Source organism: Dermacentor variabilis, chromosome 2 (assembly GCF_050947875.1).
Source record: "Dermacentor variabilis isolate Ectoservices chromosome 2, ASM5094787v1, whole genome shotgun sequence".
In the NCBI taxonomy this organism is placed as follows: Eukaryota; Metazoa; Arthropoda; class Arachnida; order Ixodida; family Ixodidae; genus Dermacentor; species Dermacentor variabilis.
The window spans coordinates 206,209,611-206,223,514 of record NC_134569.1 but is presented as its reverse complement, the minus strand read 5'-3'; the positions used below and the strand labels follow the sequence as shown (position 1 = coordinate 206,223,514).

The following is a 13,904-nucleotide window of genomic DNA, read 5'->3' as shown; positions in this document are numbered from 1 at the left end:
GTTACTGTACAGGCCGGCAAGGCAAGGTGTTAGAGGGCTCACCCCCCTTAATCAACTTCCCATATTCCTCTGTGCAAGAAACGAGCAGCCCATTCCTCAAGTTGAATCTATCCAAATCCTAGGATTACTGATTGACACAAGAGCATGTAACGCCAAAATGCTCATGCACATCACGGGCAAAACCGAAAGCATGCTAAGACTCGTTGCTAGAGTATCCGGACAAAAGAAGGGACTAGGTGAAGACAACCTCCTCAGGATCCATCACGCTTATCTAATAAGTCACATCAACTATGTAGCCTTGGCCCTTAACTGGACCAAAACCGAAAAAAATAAGCTTAACATTTTAATGTGCAAGGGCATCAAAAAGGTACCGGGGTTACCAGTAATCACTTGCTCAGACAGGTTAAGCAAACTCGGCATGCACAACGACATCGATGAAGTGATCGAAGCGCAGGTCACTGCTCAGGTAGTCATGCTCTCGTCAACCAGGGCAGGGAGACGCATCCTAAACGGGGCCTGCATGGCTCCCAGAATTTTCAACGAGCAGGAAATCACCTTATCATTCCTCTAGCGGGGCTTTCTCAGCCGTATCACTACAGACACCAACTGTCCGGACTGTAATGAGATTTATTGTTCCTTAGCGCACACGCTCTGGCAATTCCCCGCGTTACCTAACGGCCCTCTATCCAGCGAAGCCGACTGGGAAGAGGGACTCCGGAGCGCATCGCTCCAGACAACTACAGGCAATCCAGAGGGCCCAAGAAAGGGTGGAACATCGTGGTATTCCTGCCCCGACTTGGACGCGGCCAGCGGCTCAGGATCTAATAAAGTTCACTGTCTGTCTGTCCAATGGAATGCAACTGAGCGGTCCTTTGAGTTATGAACTTTTCACAGGCAAGTGAGTGCATTGAGACGCATGGTGCATCTTGATTTGGCCTTACCGAGATGCAGATAGAACATAGGCGAGAACTCGCGCGGTCAAGGGACCCATAGAAAAGAACATCTGACCAAAGGGTTTATAATGTTTTCACATTCTCACACATATGCATTCTTAAGGGTCTCTGCCTAATTTCTAATAATCTGTTCCTTTTCGTTGGCATCTCTTTCATGTTTCTTCGGAATCAACAAACGGAGCGCAACATTTTTCACTGCAATATATTTAAGATCACGAAGCCATTGTTGACAACACAGACAACATGACAACATGTAGTACACAAAGCTCATCAGTTGCTGTACAAAAACAATGCCGATGACAGGGCGATCAATGAATCTAATGCAACAAAAATGAAGAGAAAACAAAAAGGGATGTGGTGAAGGTTAAATGAGAACATGTGCAAGTTCATGCTCATGGGCTTAAAGTGCCAGTGAGAGTAATTATGTTTCAATGAACCTGCGTCGCCAAGGTTGAGTGGAAATGTCTCACACAAATGATACATTAGTTGGTTAAGCTACCATAAAAATAAGGTACAAAAAAATAGGCTTTGGTGTCAATGCAGCACAATTATTACAACCTTTAACACTCTTTCCTAGAAAGGAGCTCTACCACAACGAACCAGAATTAGAGGTACAGGGAATATACACAAGCACACGCTCTTGCGGACATTAAGACTTTCTTTTCTCCCCCAATGACTGAGAGAGATTTGTCACGCTTCTCAAACTGCCAAACAGGACAAGGTATTGCTGTAGACTGGGCTGTTCTCTACAATAACATGAGCTCTGGCGTTCAGAATAAAAGAAAGTCTATTACAAGAGGGAACCTACAAGATGACATGTCAACATGTTACATATCAATCAGTACCTTCTGGGGGACAACAATATATTCAGAGCACTGATTTAACACATGGCATGAATGAATAAATGCAACACATTAAGACACTGAGCACACTACTACCAGCACTGCGCATTGAAACAAAACATGTACATGCAGCGGAAATTGCGCAGCACCAATTTAGCCATGACAAACTATGTGGTCATGACTAGAGCAGCTATTAGTGCACCCTCTCGAAGGAACCCCAATGCAGTTGCTGAAGAGTGTGGGAAGACATCAAAGCATGTCTTGTAATAGACTTTGTGATCACGCTTACTACATTCACACAAAATGCAAGTTGCAAAGTTCAGCATATGTCATGAACCTAAATTGAATAGTTCCTTAGCAGGGAAACTATGAAATGCCATCATACCTTGCGAGCTAATTGCTATTTCTTGCTTACTGAATGACAACCTAGGCTTTTTGGTCAGAACATGACTGACACTGCAGTGAAAGGTTGATTGTGCGGGAAGGCATTGGCAGATATCTTTGACAGTTAAGGTAGTTCATCCAGCACACAGAAGCTATTTGCTATTTTGCTGCTGTGCCGATATGCTCAGCATGCCATCATCTCGCCTGCTGATGCAATCCTTAACAATATGTTCTAGCATATTGTTAGGGATTGTTAAGTGCTCGAGTGCAGTGCTGCAGAGTAAGCAAAAAGTGATACCGCAGCAATCAGAAGGCTTGGGATGATGAGATCAACATTATGTGGCACACGTGTTTGTGGGGCTGCTGCTTCCAGGAAGCATCGTCTATAAGACTGAGCACAAACGCAAAATATCACTTGCTTGACTTCACAGTGCATCAATCAAGTGCTCCAAGTTAGAACTATGAACGTCTGTACATGCCAGCTATATGCGCATGTTGATCCTACATTAGTTTATTACTGAGGCAGTGGCTGCAGTTGTGCTGGCAGCAAAAATATACTTCTGTCTTGCCCTGATATGTTACAAAGAAGGGATGGAGGATTTGAAATTTTTTTGGGCTGCCGCTGGCTTCCCTAACAAATAGTGTGGATTGGCCTTTTAAAGTTACAATGGCACGAATCGTTTCAGTCATGAAACTGATTTGGAGTTCCCTTGAGAAGGATGGACTTGTCAGCCATTCAAAAAATAAAGAAATACAATATGTACAAGTTAACATACATTACATGTAAACAGCTGATGCTTCGTGTGGACTGTTAATCTTTTTCAGGTCACAACACATCAAGATGACTGTACACTGTGGATCAGCATGATGAGAAGCAAGCAGTTTACGTCTTTTGGTAAACATCGCCTTCGTCATTAATATGAGCCCCCATAAAACATACACCGCTACTAAAGAATGTGTAGAAACTGCACACATAATCATCTGAAATGAATGTATGTAGTTTGAATCAGTGGATTAGAAATTAACCTGACATAGCTGTTCTTGAGCCTCGTGTACCTATTTTTACAGTTTTCCCATTACGCAGAAAAGTGCCAAAATGCACCACAAGCTTTCGCTACACAGTTCTTGGAACGTTGTCCTTTTATACCATAAGACGTGACAGCACTATTGTACAGCAAACCAGGGTTCCTACATCAATAAGCTGATGACATAATTAGTGAAACAAAGCATGAAGGAACTGTGAACAGATGACGAATAATTGTTTTCCGTCATATTGGCCCCAGCAGGCTCACAGGCTTACCTTTCAATGTAGCCCCTAACATTACACCATTGCTTTCTTCACATGATAATGATTGCAATGTTCAATCCTTGTGATGATGCCCCATACTGAAAATGAATGCGAGAGCTGCACCACTACCTCCTGCACAACAAGCCTTGCAACAAGTGATTCAATGCTGTGATTACAATTTGACACAACTCCACAGGTTTCTGATGTCAGCGAGGAAAGCCAAGGAGCCAACGCACTTTGTGCGAGTGTCCATCCACCAACACAGCTGTCATCATTAACTAGGAGAATGCCACTACCACGATGGAAGTCAGGAACCAACTGACTCAATCTACAGAAATTTCTTATTCGAAAATTGCCCTACAGTGTGAACAGGATGGACATTATGGCAGTCAACTCAATATGGCTGTGCCATCTTCTATGCATTCGATAAATTTACTCTTGTTTGCCTCATGGACAAGGGCTCCAGAATACCAATCCTTCGACTTTCACACCTTTGACCTGGTCAGTGAATGCGATTACAGCATTTTATCGCAAAACTAGACAGAAGGAACCTTCACTAACCACTTGAATATAACAAATACCAGCTTCGTTTGTCCTTGCTCAATCTTGAATGCATAGGGAGTTTTATACTGACGCTGCAGTGCTTCCAAGAAATTGGCTGGCTTGATGCTGGCAAACAAGATTACCCAAGAATGCCAGTATGAGCCAATATTGCAATATACAATTGCCGCTTGTTTGTACTTGCTAGCATAAAATCGTTCAGTGATGCTGCTTGTAACAGCAAACAGTAATGGAGAGTAGACACATTTGCACTAACCTAACGCGGCAACTAACAAATCATCGACGACTTCTAAAATTTCAGAAACAAGGAAAGCTAGACGGCGGTTATTACGCAAACTAATGATGTATCATGCAGCAGACCGTGTAGAAGTCTGCTGCCGCAGCAGATCGAGCTGTTGGCCTCGAAGCCCTTAGATAAGCACTCCCGACAAATAGACATCACCTGAACCTCGTTTCCCACTCGCTGCATGCTTGCTTCATTGCCGACTCTCGTCCTCTAATGTGCACGTGCACATCTGCATTCCCCATAGGACACTAAAAAGCTGGCCTTCCCGTGTGATTCGGTTAATTTGTGGTGGAGCTCGCTGAATCTCGCTGAAATAGGGGTAAAAATCTATTGCGTTTTATGCAGAACACAGTTAAAAATATAATGCAAGGTATTTTTTATGGTCCTAATAGATCTAAAGAAAAAAACAGTCATTCACATTATATTCTTGTAAATATGTTAATACTTGAAATGGGGAAGCACCTTATGCAAATCGCTACCTTGCAATTCTATAAGTGAAAAGACGTTTGAAGATTACTATTTGGTGCAATCAACAACAGCATAAGCATTTACGAAGGCACCATTCCTCATATGAAAACAGCAGCATCATGGAGTACCCCAGTGATTGCCGTATTCTCCCGCACATAACCCAGTCACGACAACCCACAAATAAAAAGCAAAACACGGAATATGCGATATGCAAAAGTAACCACATGAAACAATGCCTCATAATAACCAGGAGAGAGCAAGTATCCAGAAACAATTTTTTGTACATTCAGGCAACAACCATTTCCCAAACGCTCTTTGCACTGGCATGGTTGATGGCAATGCACATGTTGCTGTGAAGCCAAATAGCAAGGCTAAATTTTTTTATCGCTTCATCACTTGCATAACCGCTTCGAAGTTCAACTTTTTAAATTTCTAGTGCAGGGAGTACACGAGAAAATACGGCAAATGTATGCTATGTGCTCAATCGAGGCAGTGTAGAAAAGTGTGACAGGCCTGAGGATGTTACAACTGACTTAAGTTTTTTTTTTGTATATCACAAGAAAATAAATGCAGATGTGAACATGCCAAAATATTCTTTGTAAGACAGATTTTGCTCAAATGATTGAGCAGCGGAATGATGTGAAGTAATCTTGAAAAACTTGGAATTAAAAAATTTTCTGTTTTTGCTTAAAGGGATACTGATGACGAATACTAAGTCCAACTACAGCAACAGATTGTGGCCCAGAAAGCCTGCCGGTGTCGTGTACCACAGTTGTTAACAAAATTGCAACAAGAGAAGGCAGGTTTCCTGACAAAACGGGTGAATGTAAGTTATAAAAATGCAATCTGTAAGTTGCTGCCGACAAAGACCCCTGTGTGCTGACAGCGGTCTTGGAGGTCTTGCTCTGGCAGAAACCACCACCCTTGTGAGTTTGGTACTCTTGTGAGTACCAAGAATGTGCGGGGTATAATACCCCAGTCAGACGACCAAATTAATGACACTTTGGTGGTGTGATGCTAGATGGCAAAACGAAAGGTCATTTGGGATTGATGACAATGATTATCTATGAAGCCATAGTGGTTGGTACGATTCTCGGCATTTTGAACTTTATAAAGGGTTACTGCTTCTTAGGGAAAAATAGAATGCTTATTTATAAGAACCTTTGCAATTAGAAATAGAAATACTATAATCCCATTAACGTGTATACTTGTTTTAAGCCAATAAAAGCAAGGAACATATGAAACATTCACAGGGTCAAAATGACGGAATTGATGGAAAATGAACATTTCAAGCCCGTTTTGGCTTCGTTGATGTCCAAAGATGGTCATAACAAATGAAGTCACGGAAAAGTGGTCTAAGAATTAGTGCCGGCTCATCTGTGAGCATTTATTTAGACGTTCTTGAAGCACGGTTACCGAAACTACACACTTGATTGCAGCAAAGTGAGTTTGTCGAACACACTCACTGGCAAGTGCACCCCGCAGCAACTGTCACTAAAGCTTTCCGTCTCATAGAGTGACACTAACAGCGCAGCGCACTCGCTCAAAGTGTCACTAAATTTAATCGTTTGATTGGAGTACAAGACCACATTGGGAGACGATTCTGTACTTCTGAAGCGGTGGTGCCGATCTAGTCCACACATTTACGTATTTTCTTACAAAATCTGTGTTCTAGGAAACATTACGTTTTGTACATTTCAAAAAGCTAGTGTGGCACTGTCCCTTTAAAGATTGAGTATGTAAGTGATTTCTGCTTTTAAGGTTTACTTTTCTGCCGCACTTGGCCAATAGTGCAAGAACTTGTAAAAAAGAAAACGTGTGTTGCCTTTGCCTGCTGTCTCTTGCATCATCTATCATTCTGGCTCGTTCTATAAGGAGGCTGCTATAAGGAGGCTGCTACTGCCTTGTTGTTACGCCGACCCTAGACATCCCTCTTTGCTGAAACATAAGGACTGACATTGTGCACAACAAACCACCCTTAAACCAACAAGGCATCTAACTCACGGTGCACAGGTACTGACAAGTGGATCCGTACTGTACAAAAGTTGTGAGCTAAGGTTCACTGACAGCGGGGGGAGGCTGTTACACTCTCGCAAAAGCAGTAACAGAGTGGCACAAAAAGGTAGCATTAGTGACTTCTTAGTGGTGTGAAGTGATAGATGGGCAGGCGGGGTGATGGCAGAAACACTTTGTAGTTGCTTGTGCTGCCCTGAAGGAAATTAATTTGCTGCTACAGCTGCCATTCAACATTTCACAACAGTCATCACTTTAGGCACAGTACAGGAAATCTCGATTTGATGAAGAAATAAAGCAATCTTCCGAAAAAATCGAGGCAACCATAAGATATTCCGCGCGTAAAGTATATGCAGTTCCCCACAATCATAATGAAAGTAAAGATATAATTAACACATCCTAAATGCAATCACAGCATACTTGGAAGATGCAGAGCAGAAATGTTCGAGTCTGGCGGAACTGCCGTAACGCGCGCTGTAAAAATTCCAAATAACCAAGGGAACTTGTTGGCATGCTGGCATGTGGCCACAAATGTAGGAGATCTGTACGTGACACACGCTGTCAGCCTCCAATTATGTTGATTACCATCACAAGCAACGTCTTCCAAATAAAGCATACAATACAAGGAGGCGTGTCTATGCTTCATAATGAGGTGGAGTTCATTGACACAATACTAGCAATGCCAGGCACACTGCCGAAGGGACGGTGGCACAACTACTGCTCTGCGTGCTTGGTCAAACTTCTTGAGCTTGCTTTGAAAACACGCCACAGTGGGTGCTTCTGATACCAAGAATGTCTCAATGACATCAGTGATGTGCTATAGTACTGTCTCATAAAGGGGCAGTGCGTGAATTTACAATGGGAAGTTCGTCTACATAGTTAATGCATACAACAATGTCGCAACCTAGGCAACACATTGCTATACCAGTGCTTCACAAGGAAAGACAGGGAGTACAGGAACAGACAGGCACGCAGGAGCAACACGGTGGGCATGCAATGGGTGAAAAATGGCCACACAATGTAGCTGAGGTCAATGAATGCGCGTCAATCAGCAAAGAAGGTGAGAAAGAAAGACTGAGTGGGAGACGCCCTTTCCAAATTTGGTGCACTTTCTTTTCTGGCGGCGTTAGGATCTGGAAAGATGTGGTGCTGACGATTCACTCAGAATGACGCAGAATGAAGCACAAGAACTGTCGAAGAGCACATATGGTCGTCGTCTCTTTCTCAGTGGTATAACTGTCTGCCAACTGTGCTTCCTGAATTACGATTCTTTTCCACTGTGCAAGGGATTTGCCATAGAACACAGCTTGAGTAGGGCTGCACCGTACTGGGTTCGAGTCTTTCAGTTCATGGACAGAAAACAAGCCTTTTCACGGCTCTCATAGCGATGACGATGACCACCCATGAGGCAAGGCAGTCACTGTAGCAGCACTGAGCATGAATCAGCAAGATCCAGCTGGAAAGCAAAGAAAAGACGATAAATAATTGTTCACGTTCAATGTGCATACATGCACACACAAGGGAGGGAGGATAGACCCTAAAATTTACTTGGGCCTTGCCGTCAACCTTTGTAAAACCTTGCACAACATATAAGCGATAAGTTTACACTTATTAAAGCAAAGCTTTCTTTGCTTCTTCCTTCTACTTTTGCACTGCTGCTGCTGCTTCCTTGCACACTGTGTTGGAAAGTGGTTCAGAGAGTGTGTATATACATGGCAGGAGCGTGGCAGAGAGGATGGGTGATGTAAGATACTCTTTTAGACCTTTGCACTGCGTCGAATGTGCACAATGCCCTCTGAAGCTCCCCGGGTGTCGCCATAATACCCTCAGATGGCTGTAATTATCCGTGACCCCCTGCAAAGGCATTGCAGATACTGCAACCTTCTACTAAAGTGCAACCGTCCAGAAGGGAGATATATAGAATGGTAGAGAGGAGGGGGGAAAGGAGGCAGAGAATGGACACAACACACGCAGCCACGGAACTCTTGGCACCCTTCACCTGCAACTCGCATACATGGGGGGAGGGTGGGAGAGGGAAAAGGCGACGTGAGAAGGAAAGGAAACACTACTACTTGAGTGCCTTGATTTGTGCGCCCCCAAGGCACCCTAGCTCCTACTACACACGACAGTGGTTGCAGAAAAGCTGGATAAATTCATGTTCAAGGTACTGCACAGTACGCTTCTGCTATATATGAAAAATAAACACCATGCAACTTTGTCAAGTGGACAACTGACGTACAGCCTGCAAACTCAAAGCCACATTAAAGCACCGTAGAGTCTAGGCACCGCACTTAAATTCAACAGTTCTGTGCCCGCCGTGGTAGCTTTGTGGCTATGGCATTGTTCGAGGTCGCGGATTCAATCCCGACTGCGGCAGCCGCATTTCGATGGGAACAAAATACGAAAACGCTCGTGTACTAAAGTTTAGGTGCTCGTTAAGGAAACCCAGGGGTTCAAAATTAATCCGTAGTCTGCCACTATAGCGTGCCACGTAATCCGATTTTGGTTTTGACACATACAGTCCCACAATTCAAGTGAAGTTTAACCCTTCTGCCCCAATGCTATGTGCCATGTGAGGCAATGACAATAGTAAACTTTTCGGACGTTATGAGCAATGGTGGACAACTCTGGCTCAAACAAACATGTTTCGCAGTGTGTTCTGTATACTACAAAGACAAACAGCAGTAGTGCACGTGAGGTAATATTTACCACCAACTCACCACTCTTGTGTTGCACTAAACGCTGAAGAAATGAAAGATTCGCCACCAACGTCACCGCTCATTATCGTCAATCAAAGCAAATGGCACAGAAAGCTTCACTTTCGTCGATTCCCACAGTGCGTGGGATCCGCATAATTTATTTTTATTCAAAACTTTGCTTTGTGGCATAGAATGTTTGGCGCGTGCAAGTTATATATACATGTATAATTGGTCATGTCCAATGAAATCTAACAAGGGTCTATGGTGCCGACCATAGATCCACATAATAGCCAGGTGGGTGGCTTGGTTGTAGGCCCACTTATGACAGGTAGCGGTGCCTTGATGAGTGCAGTCTAGGGCAGTTCCACAAGAGGTGCGGTAGATCTTTGAAGGCAGCTGGGTGAGGGCAGAAAGCACAAGTCGCACTGAAGGCAGACCTACGGTCCGGAGGCCATAAACAGGTTGCAGTTGGCGTCAATGCAGCACCCACACGTATCCTTCTTAATGCAACCTCTTTGCAGTGGAAGAGACCGGGTGGGAGGTCGGATCCATACGGAGTAATCAATGGTCATGTGGAGTGTTGAACAACTTCCTATTCTGATAGCCAGGTGAGGGCGGGGTGTTGCAGGAAGAGCGGCAGTGGATATATCACTGGAGGTTGGCGACTGGCTCTGTCTGCATGATGTGGCCTGGTGAAGGGTATCGAAACAATTCGAATTGTGCACAGGAATATTGACACTTTGCGACGTACTTCTTCAGACAAAGGCGATCCGTTCAATACCTTGCAAAGGTCTTTCACTGCTTGGGCTGAATCTCTGTATATAACTAGTTTTGATGTTTCTTGTAGTTCTCATTGCAAGGTGGTGAATGCATCACATATAGCCTGCAGCTTGGCGAATATAGACAGCAGCATAAGTGGAATGTAATAGTGGCAGTTTAGAGTTAATCAAGCCGTATCAAAGGTTCGCCATGCAACCTAGTTTTGCAAGGAGCTGCAAGAGATGCCCTAAAATTTAGTTTTTCCTGTATTTTTTTAGATGATGAAGTCAGCATCAAGTCCAAGTAAGGTGACTTGTCTAACTTGGCACTTGTCTTGGCGCATGTCTGTCCCTACAAAACTTCCTGTGTTAATATGAAATAAAGCAAACGTTACCTATTCTTGTTTCTCAGTTAAGATATGTCTCTATGGAGGTTCTGTGTGCTTTCAAAGCTATAAGTCAGGCTTGCAAGTTACACATCATGGCAAAGCGTGCTATTGATAACATGAAGAGGTGCAAGCACAAGTAATTATAAAATGTAGAAGAAAAAATTGCCCCTGCTTGTGGGTACGCCTTCCAGAATTGTTTAAAATCAAGCAGGCCACTGACCAAAGTAACAATAAAACTAAAACAATGTTTTGGGATCCATACGGATCCTGAAGCATCATTTTATTTTTATTTCGACCTTGGTCAGTGACCTGCTTCATTTTAAGCAATCATTTTGCCTGACCAGACGGTATTCCGTCGAACTCTTGACTGCCTTCCAGAATGTGGCAATGTTTTCACGACGCTTGCCTGTCTTCAAGCATGAGTGCTTGTGCTCACTTTCAAGTTCTTTTGCCCAATCACTTTAACTTCTGCGGGTGCTCATGTGTTCAGGAATGGCTGCTCTGGGGCCCCGTGCAACACTGGTCACAGTTGGCAGATTGCTATGCCGTGGGAATCACTTGACGAGCCCCCAAAAGTGGTTGGAGTTAACATTGTAGGTCGGCATACTCACTCACGAGTTAATTGACTTGTAATCTTTGCATACACAGGCAAGAGACAGATCATTAGAGAGTGATGAAGGGCACGAGTGAATGCGAGTATTAATGACAGTGGGCACTGGTGAGCTAGAGTGGAGGTGACTATCAACGGAGTGAGTCCTGGTTAACGTGAACGCGAATGGAAGTCAGTGACGGTGATTTTTGGTGGACATGAGTATCAACGTGAGTGACTGCTGGTGAGTGAGAGTGGATGCGAGTATGTGAGTAAATGAGTGCCAGTGAGTTGGAAGTGACATGAGTGTGATCGCGAGTGGGTACAGCACTAACCACTTCATACTTTGCCTTGGCTTTGAATTGTTTTACATGCCTTTTGGAGAAGCATCTTCAAGCTGATTCGTACCTGGATGGCCTAGAGTCATTGAGATGGCGCCTCGGAGCTGGCTTTGATGTCTTCGAGCAGGCTGCGTGCTGCGCTCTCCATGCTGGCTTGAAGCTGCTGCCCAGTTGGATCTATGGAAGGGTAACACAAGGACACCAGCCATTGTTATGCCATGTTCACTACAGTTGAACCGCTATATAAAGAATGTGAATATAATGAATTATTGAATTTAAAATGTTTCTTGTTAACAACAGCATTTTACGGATACAGTTGACTTCTGTTCATTCGATCCTGACGGGGTCAGCAAAAACATTGAAACGTCTTGATGGGGCAAGAAAAAACGTTAAAACACACTGCTGTTTCATTTGGCAGAATTGGCACGATTATAACACGTCATCGAATTGCACGCACATCCACTTTGTATGGATTCAATGTAGAAAGCTAACATAGAAATGATTAGAGCTCCTAAACAAAGTAAACGTCAAACACATACCCGATTTTTAATAAGTAAAGCATAGCATGCCTCCAATTATGGCTATAAGAAAAAGACGAAACCAGCAAACCTTACCTCCACGAAATGTAAATTTATTTACTTAATGTTCATCATCATCACCCCCAGACAGCACTTTATCGCTGTTTATGAGGAACCACAACTGCAAACGGGATGGTGGTCAGAGCCTAGACTGACCACTTCACTAGTTTGCCCTCCGACGCCCGAAATTCTCCAGAACGCCAAGGTCATGTGACATGACTTGTTGCTAGCTTAATGTGTAAAATAAATGATTTGTTTGAATGTGCTTTGGTAATCAGACTACAAGCAGTGCATTGTGACATTATGAGACAAGTTTTTCTATTGCCAACCATGGTTGCCCATCTTGTGATAAACATGGCAATGATGCTGGCTAGGCTGGATCAGAGTGTAGGCTGTTGCGAATGCGGTTTGTTTCAAATCAGATGGCACTGTGCAGGCAATTTTCAGACTAATTTCCTTGGCAAAAAGGGCACGCATCTGATTTGGGTAAATAGTACCAGGGGTTTGCAAATACCAAATAGTAGATTTCAAATCAAATATCAAATTGAATTAAGAGAGAAAAAAAAACGTTTATCATAAAATTTAGTGCTCACAAATTTTGCTTCAAGAAAAGACTGCTTCTCATTCTCGAAAGTCTCCTAGCATTGCATAACAAGAATGTAACAACTTATCAGTAACTAGGGCACACAGAATTCAAAATATACAGTACAGTTTACTCTTGTTAAAGGCGACTCCAAATTAGCACTGATTACAGATCAATTATAGTGTATGAAAGTCTGGAAAATATTTTATTGTGGTAGAAATTATATGGACATCCCAAGCGAATTTTTGCTGTCGTCGCCGTGAGGTTCCATATATATTTAGGTACATGTAAGGTATATGCCATGCCATGCTATATGTCACGCAGTATATGTGGCTTATATTGCCATGCCATCCTATCAATAAAGTGGCTCCTATCAGGCCTTACATTCTTGACAAAATTATTCCTCAGAATTTTGAGAATTGCAGCCCACAAACAAATGTCACAAAACAAAACACTGACAGCACATGCTTTTTATCTTAAATCTTCTCAGACTTAAATATGAAAAGTACAAAACAATAACAGAGCTCAAACGTGATAATGATGTAATTTTATCGGCACGGCTGTACACTGGCTCCGGGATCGACCCATGAAAGACGTTTTAAACATACCTGATATGGAAAAGTGGTGGTAAAGCCACTAAGAAAGACATTGGTTTTAATTAATAAACATAAATGAAATTATCCGATGGCTGAGGACCATTCAAAAAGAGGACCCCTAGCACAACAGCCTGTTCTTACTTAGTCCGGTTGCATTTAGTACTTCAATTCATACTGCCGCTACAGCTATGAGCCTTACACTTCGTGTAATATTCTAAGATGTTGATATCACATTCATTGCATTGCCCTTAAGGTGAAACTGTGAAATTTTCTTATTAACAGAATGTCTGTTGAATAAAATATTGACACGTGTACTTATCTTTATCGGGCGACTACGTTTCGCCGCTTAACAAATGTAATCGCACAGCGAGGGACGCGCCTGCATGTATCCGACGTTTCTGGAAAGTTATCGATGCTTCTACCCGGCTGCCTGTTGTCGCCGAACCCTGTGTTATCTGATTTCATCGCGTAACGCGAATGGTGTAGAACATTGTGGAAGGCACGCGGGTCCGAACGATTAGTCTGGAACATTCGACGACTGCTCTATAAAAGCCGACGCGCTTGACCCGCTGATCA

The 13,904-nt window shown here is 43.2% G+C and overlaps 1 protein-coding gene across 5 annotated transcripts in view; it reads right to left on the bottom strand.

Moving 5' to 3' along the window:
* Positions 1–1,136: 1,136 nt before the first annotated feature.
* The window catches only part of LOC142573057 (uncharacterized), a 110,536-nt gene continuing 97,768 nt past the window's right edge, over positions 1,137–13,904 (bottom strand). For all 5 annotated transcript variants that reach the window (XM_075682562.1, XM_075682563.1, XM_075682564.1 and 2 more), the window contains 2 exons: positions 11,639–11,748; positions 1,137–8,251 (listed from right to left, as the gene is read on the bottom strand). In XM_075682562.1, the coding sequence (XP_075538677.1) occupies positions 11,654–11,748 (95 nt within the window). In that variant the 3' untranslated portion in view covers positions 1,137–8,251; positions 11,639–11,653. The remainder of the gene's footprint in view (positions 8,252–11,638; positions 11,749–13,904) is intronic.